Source organism: Pseudophryne corroboree, chromosome 11, assembly GCF_028390025.1.
Source record: "Pseudophryne corroboree isolate aPseCor3 chromosome 11, aPseCor3.hap2, whole genome shotgun sequence".
In the NCBI taxonomy this organism is placed as follows: domain Eukaryota; kingdom Metazoa; phylum Chordata; class Amphibia; order Anura; family Myobatrachidae; genus Pseudophryne; species Pseudophryne corroboree.
Genome location: NC_086454.1, coordinates 360,748,520 through 360,755,940, shown reverse-complemented (window position 1 = coordinate 360,755,940; position 7,421 = coordinate 360,748,520). Strand labels below are relative to the sequence as shown.

At 44.8% G+C, this 7,421-nt stretch overlaps 1 protein-coding gene across 1 annotated transcript; it reads right to left on the bottom strand.

Moving 5' to 3' along the window:
• Positions 1-2,845: 2,845 nt before the first annotated feature.
• Positions 2,846-4,387, bottom strand: LOC134968809 (protein kinase C delta type-like). Its single transcript, XM_063944295.1, has one exon. The coding sequence runs from the start codon at positions 4,385-4,387 to the stop codon at positions 2,846-2,848; it is 1,542 nt and encodes a 513-aa protein (XP_063800365.1).
• Between the last annotated feature and the right edge of the window lie 3,034 nt (positions 4,388-7,421).

Below are 7,421 nucleotides of genomic sequence, written 5' to 3'. Positions count from 1 at the left end.
TCCTTACAGCTAGGTCCACCCCTCCCCAGATGTTTAACTCTTTCCTCTCCTATACAGTCAATACTCTCTTCTTCTGACTTATTGTTTTGACTGTGAACAGATTGATGATAAAATTGGTAAATAGTGAAGGTTTCTCAAAAATGGCTGACTCTGCAAAACATAGTCTCTCCCTGATCAGCGAGGGTGCGCAGGCTTTGTGCGGCTTTTGCAGCGCTGTCAACAAAGGGTATTACTACTTGACAAGATTGTTATCGGGTTCTATTTTTAAAGGTTTGTTACATCCGTTAGCGTGTCACCATAACGTACAGAGAACAGAAATTTCTTTTATTATGAGGTACAAAGGAAAATGAATACTTAGCATTTTATAACACTGCCCTTTGTCGTCATTCAGTGGAATATATTTGATCGCTTTGCTAATCTGTCTTTTATTTAAATGGTTACCCAAAATAGCTTTGCAACATGAGGTGTGCGACTCTGAGAGACACAATGGGGGTCATTCCGACCCAATCACTCGCTGCAGTTTGTTGCAGCGATCGGGTTGGAACTGCGCATGCGCCGGCGCATGGCAGCCATCGTTGCCTAGCGATTGCCTCCGAGGCAGAGGCGGTCGCTGGGCGGGAGGGGGCTGGGCGGCGGCGTTAAGCCGCCGTTTAGGGGGAGCGGTCCAGCCAACGCAGGCGTGGCCGAACCGTTGGGGGTGCGGACCGTGACAGCTGCGTGACGTCACATGCAGCTGCTGCGGGCCGGAAAGCGACGAGTAGCTCCCGGCCAGCACGCTAAAGCTGCGCTGGCCGAGAGCTACTCTTGAAGTGCAAAGGCATCGCCGCTGTGCGATGCCTTTGCACTTCTGCAGGGTGGGGGGACGGTACTGACATGCGGGGCGGGCTATCCCTGTGCTGGGCGTCCCCCCGCATGTCAGTGTGAATGATCGTAGCTGTGCTAAATTTAGCACAGCTACGATCTACTCGGAATGACCCCCAATGTCCTGTCAACAGTCCCAGAGAGAATTAACTGATTGAGCCATAGCTAAGAATAAAATCTTGACATGCGATGTTTGTACAATATCTAAAGGATTAAAAAGTAAGACATGAAAATTCGGACCTGTATTTGCTGAATGTACAATACATGCATTTTTTTTTTAAAATGTAAAAAAAAAAAATTATAGAAAGCTATTTCCCCCCCCCCCCCCCCCAGCAAAATAAGTGCTAAAATTAAATTTGGGGTACATAAAAATGGGTCTAAGTATATATTTGGGTCATTTTAGGGAACTTAAAAAAAAAAGTGAAAAAAGACCGATTACTCCCACCTTCAAGTCTAAAAACACTTGTCCCACTCATAAAGCACCCCCAATATCCCTGTCCCATACCTTGTACCCCAATTTCCATCATTTTGCACTTTTTCACCCCAAAAATGACATGGACTCATTATTGGGCAATTAAAAATGATTAAAGTGCCTAATTAGTCATTTAGGGGATGTCCCAGGGGGTTCAGAAACAAATCTTGACATTTTTAACTTAAAATAAGGATTCTCCCCAAGTTTATCACCTGCTCAGAGTTGGTGAATTGAAATTCACGATAAAATTACTGCAAACCCGTTTTCACAGACAGTTGAATAGGTGCTTTTGCTGATTTTACGCGATGTATGTATATGTGTGTGTGTGTCAGCCGCTGTGTGTGTGGGTGCCAGGCCACTGTGCGTATGTGTGTGTGTGGGTGCTGTGCGTATGTGTGTGGGTGCCAGGCCACTGTGCGTATATGTGTGTGTCAGCCTCTGTGTGTGTGGGTGCCAGGCCGCTGTGCGTATATGTGTGTGTGCTGTGCATATATGTGTGTGTATCAGCCGCTATGTGTGTGTGTGTGTGCCAGGCCGCTGTGCGTATATGTGTGTGTCAGCCGCTGTGTGTGTGTGCCAGGCCGCTGTGTGTATATGTGCATGTGTGCTGTGCATATATGTGCGTATCAGCCGCTATGTGTGTGTGTGTGTGCCAGGCCGCTGTGCGTATATGTGTTTGTCAGCCGCTGTGTGTGTGTGTGCCAGGCCGCTGTGTGTATATGTGCATGTGTGTGCCAGGCTGCTGTGCTGTGTGTAATGTTACTGGCATTAGGAGGAGGTAGAAAAACATTTGCTGTCGGATCTAACAATAATATACTGTAAACCTGTGTGTATGTAGCAAATAAAACATTGGGGATTTTGTCATATTTTGATCAAAACATTTAAGCTTGCAGCCCACGTCAGTGGCCCCAACTATTCTGCTAGTCCCTACACTAGCCTATATGCTCAGCTCACATTACATTGCAGTTACATGTACTCCCCTCATAGTTACAGAGTGGAACATCTATACAGAGCTGGCGTGTGATCCGCACCTAATTAGGCCTGTCATAGCCTTAATTGTAAGCTGCCATGATAGCACCAGGCAAAATATTTTCAAACAAAAAAGAAAATAAATATGCGGGCACTCTGTGTTACCCATATTGTACATGGTACCAGCTGCGTGGCAGTATTAATGCCATATATTTTTATAAAACTGAAAGACATTTTATGTGGGCTGCAACAATAATGTACTGCAAATCTGTGTGCATATAGCAAATAAATTAGAGGGGGTTTCATCATGTTTTGATCAAAATATTTAAGCTTGCAGCCCACGTCAAGGGACCCCAATATTCTGCAAGTCCCTCACCTGGCCTATATGCATTTAGGCAGCAGGTGGTGCTTCTACCGGGAGCAAAAGGCAGCTGGTGGTGCTGCTGCCGGGATGAGGAGGCAGCTGGTGGTGCTGCTGCCGGGAGGAGGAGGCAGCTGGTGGTGCTTGTGCTGGGAGGAGGAGGCAGCTGGTGGTGCTACTGCCTAGAGGAGGATGCAGCGGCTGGTAGTTTGTCTTACGCAGTTCATTGTTGTCCACATGTCACTGGTAAAGGAGAATCCTGTGAACAGGCTCTCATCCTCTGCAGATATTGCAGATTCTGTAGGTGAGAGCAGGTCATCCATTGGTATAGCTTCAGCCATTGTCCCTGGGGCAGGATACATGGTAAATGGGGGAGTTATCCTGCCGGCCTCTAGTTTCTCCCAGTTTATGGACTTGAAGAATGGATGACATGTGATGTTACTACAGCGATTCAGTCTCTCCTCTGGTTCTTTGCATAAGAGTCTTTCAAGGAGATCCCTAATCTCTGGATGGAGATTGCTCGGATAGCTTGGAGCATCATGCATGATAGACAGTGCAATCTTGGTGGAATCATTGCCAGCATGAAAGGGGTATAATCCAGTAGCCATTTCAAATAATACTACCCCGAATGAAAAGAGGTCTACCATGAAGTTATATGGGAAATTACAGATAACCTCTGGAGCCATGTAATTCAGAGTCCCAGTTTGTCCTGAGATTTTCTTCTCGCCATGGACATTCATCACAGAGAGGCCAAAATCTGCGATTTTCACATGGCCAGCTGCATCCAGAAGTATATTTTCTGTCTTAATGTCCCTGTGGACAATGCCTCTTGTGTGCAGGAACTGCAGCCCACAGAGTATTTCTGCTGCAAAAAATCTGATGGTAGGAACATCAAATGGGCCTCTGCTCTGTAATAATTGGAAGAGGTCTCCACCACTCAGGTACTCCATTACAAAGAATACATGGCCTGGTGTGTGGAAGGCAGCATATGTGTGCGGAAAGAGTGCACTCTCCCCAGTTATTTTCACCACCTCTTTCTCTACACACATGGAGTATTTCTTAATGCTGTTCACTACTTTGCTCTTTTCTATGACTTTCACGGCCAGACGCTGTTTGCTGATGGTATGGGAAGCTAGGAACACCTTCCCGAAGCCGCCCTCTCCAAGTATTCTGTGGAAGGTCAAACTGGCCAGATGGTGAGACGCAGCTGATGTCTCTGGGGTACTGGCTACAGATATCCCACTTGCATCTGCTGATCTCTTCTTTTTGTGGCCAGTTTCCTCACTTGTGTGAGTTCTCTTTATGCCCCTCCGTCCAGATGCCTGGGGTATGATGGGCACGCTGGGTCCCTCGCCTGGACTGTCATGATGTTCCTCCTCTTTCTTTTTCTTACACGGTCCACTGTCCTCTGTCTTGTCTGAGGATCTTTTATTGGCCACTTTCTTAAGCATGGCCTCAGTTTTGCCGCTGCTGGTCTTTCTTACCTTCCTCATAGTTGGGGACTCATCTGATGACTCTCTTTTTCTCTTATTTTGAAGAGTCTTTGATGCTATCTCAGATGACTGGTTCTCCTCATGCACCTGAATGTCTCCTGATGTTACGGTTTTGAAAACATCGCCTTTCTCCTCACATCCATCCTCCTCCTTCTTCCTCTTGCTAGGAGCCGCTAGCTCCTTTATAGCAGACCCGTTGTTATTTGGTCGCTTTCTCTTTTTTAGACTCATATTGTCGCAACAATATAAACAATTTTGCCAAGGGCAAAGAAAAGCAGCTTCACACTGGAATAGGTGAAGATACACTAATGGAAATGAGGTTCGTGAGCCTCTTAGCCAGCAGCCAGTGACATCACAAAGCTTTGTGACATCAGCAGCATTGTGACATCATCATCAGCTGCTGTAGGCCCAGTGTCACTGCCTGTTACCCGCTGTCCCTATAATATAACCAGGTTTAATGTAAGAAAGTCCCTAACAACCTTGGTGCTCTAGGATAAGAATTTTGGGGCCATTATTGTACTTCCTTTTCCCTGGTAGAGTCAGGTGATAATAAATACTAAGGAAAAACTTCAGCACACATCATATTACCTTCCAATATTTGTTATTGAACCAAATAAGCCCTGCAGACTTATTTTTACTCAGATTAATAAATTATAATTATTATGCAATAACAGACAGGAAATAGCGTCAGTCCGTCGATAATGTATGTGGGGGTCTTACAATCTATAGAGTAATATATGTATAGTAAATTGTCAAATTAAACTTACATTTATTTATCCCACATCTACCTTCACGTTTTTTACATGAATCTTTTAAAAATACTTCTTTTAATAATACTTTTTTTCATGCAATATTGATCCGCCAAATAAAATACAATTGTTAATTCAGTAAAGACCGTTTATTAAAGGACCACTAAGCCTAATATATAATTCTATCCCAACATTGTCCAAAATGGGGAGAGAAGAGTAAGTGCGCGCTGTCACACAAAAGGGAGTGTCGGTATGTCATAATACATTTTTTTTGTTCCAAAAGGCTTCAGAAAAAAATCATTAGTCTACTGACGCCTTCTAACACCGCAAATAAAAGCTACCTAAAATGGGCAGAAATAAAGCTTTATTTTATTAGTAAGAATATAAAGTAATAGCCGTCTGCACATTGGTGTTCACATTAATATCTGCACTAGTTTTTGCTGTCTGCAATGAAATGTGTACAATGTGTAGTAATAATATACGTTTCATTTTTGCTCCTTTAAATAACTGAATATCACCTCATCAGGGACAGATGGACTTACCTGCCACACAACCTACCTGACAGAGATAGATTATTGTACTAAGTATTGTTTCGGAGCCGAGGTGTGGCTGTGGAATAGAACTAGGTGCGGCAGTACTTGGCGCAAGTTTTTGGCTGCCGGATGCTGCTATAAGGGGCCTGTTGCACTGGGTCACTGTTCCCCCCCACCAGAAGCACCTACCTCAGGCTCGGGCTCACCCTCTTCACTCTCCTCCGGCCGCGTCCTGTCTCCTCTCACCGTGCGCGTGACATCCTGACAGGCCACACGCACAATACCCTGGTGCTTGAGTTGCTGCTTGTTAGTCACTGTCTCTGTCAGGGACTGTCTACTGCAACAACCCGCCACCGCTGCCAGACAGCCCCCCGCAGCCGTCGTGTCCACTCCTGGACTGTGGCAGGTGAACTTGAGTCAAACGGCAGCGCAACTCTCGCCATCTATCTTCTGCTCGTCAGGCTCCTCTCTCTCTCTACAGGCGGGATGTACTAAGCCTTGAAAAGTAGTAATTTCACTGTGATAAAGTATAAGCCATTTATCACAGTGAAATTATCACTTTTCAAGGTTTAGTACATCCCGCCCTACATGTGACGTCAGCAGTCACAGCCAGCACAGAACAATTCACAGTTGAGAGCAACAGAGCGGCGTGTGTTGGAGGAGGAGCAGGCACCCGGCGCTGGCAGCTGTCACTCAATACGCGGACGGTCTGCGGTCTTCTGGGGACTGGAAGTGAAAAAAACACACAACTATGTCGGCCAGCTGCAGGCCCTCTGAGACCCACCGGGCCCTAAGCGGTCACTTTGGCCACATAGTGGTAAATCCTCTACTGACCCCAGGAATATCATTCTATTTATCTGTCTAAATATATCTCTCTATATCTTTGTTTATATTGCCGCAAAAACTGACTTTCAGCGGGTATGCGCGCTGTCGTGGTTCGCCGTATTCAAGTGCAAATGAGTGAAAACAAAATTACTGCGATAATTGCAACCAAAATTGAAAAATGGGAAAAGCTGTCCGTACCTCCAAAATAGCTAAACTACAGTAACATCGGATAACAGTATAAAAGTTTATTATTAATAAACGTGTCTAGTATATAAATTACGGCCAAGTGTCGGTTACAGTATACATATCTCCACTGCACCCCCCACCCGCTTCCCCTCCATCTCTCACGCTTGATAACTAACTATGAAGCTGTGCGCTGGCCTTTCCGGTGTATTAAAACTTTAAAATCACTTGTCACTACGTAATCATAATTGTTTTTTTCCCTGCCTTCAATAAAATGTATAGTCCTATAACAGCCACCTGAATATTGTATTCACTCCCAGACAATAGCCGGGCAGCTGATGTACTGGACGAAATATCATTTATTATCTGTCAGCATCCATGAAAGAGATTGTATCTCACTGAAGAAAATATAAACCGCGGTTTCCAGACATTTCCAGGCTCGATTCATTTGCGAGTGGTGAAATGTCTACAGGGAGCGTCGGACGCGGCCGGTTCTATCTGACTGACTTTTCCGGCGAGGCCATAGAGGCTCATGTCTAAGGTGACAGGAATCCGGGGGCAACACAGCTACTGACACTGTAAGAATGCGCAGAATTTGCTGGGAATCTCTGCACCTATTATGACATTTGATCTGTAATTACTATGCTGAATAATGTTTCAGATTTCACCCATAATGATGTCATTTTTGACCACATATAGGTTATGGCGCTGAGACGTAAGGAACATGGAGTAGTTAGGTTTAGAAGAAGAGGCAGATAAAGTATCTTGGGGACATAATATAAATTCAGGTCTCCACATAAAATGGTTATTAGGATTAGAGGTACAGTATAACTATTGATTATCATGAGATGTCAGATGAGATGTAATTAATAACTGTTGGAAACAGTAAGTATATACTCTGGGCTTATCCTGAGTTGATAGCAAAATACAATAAGAGTAAGGAACTTTGCAAAACCATGTGGGAGGTGGGGTATA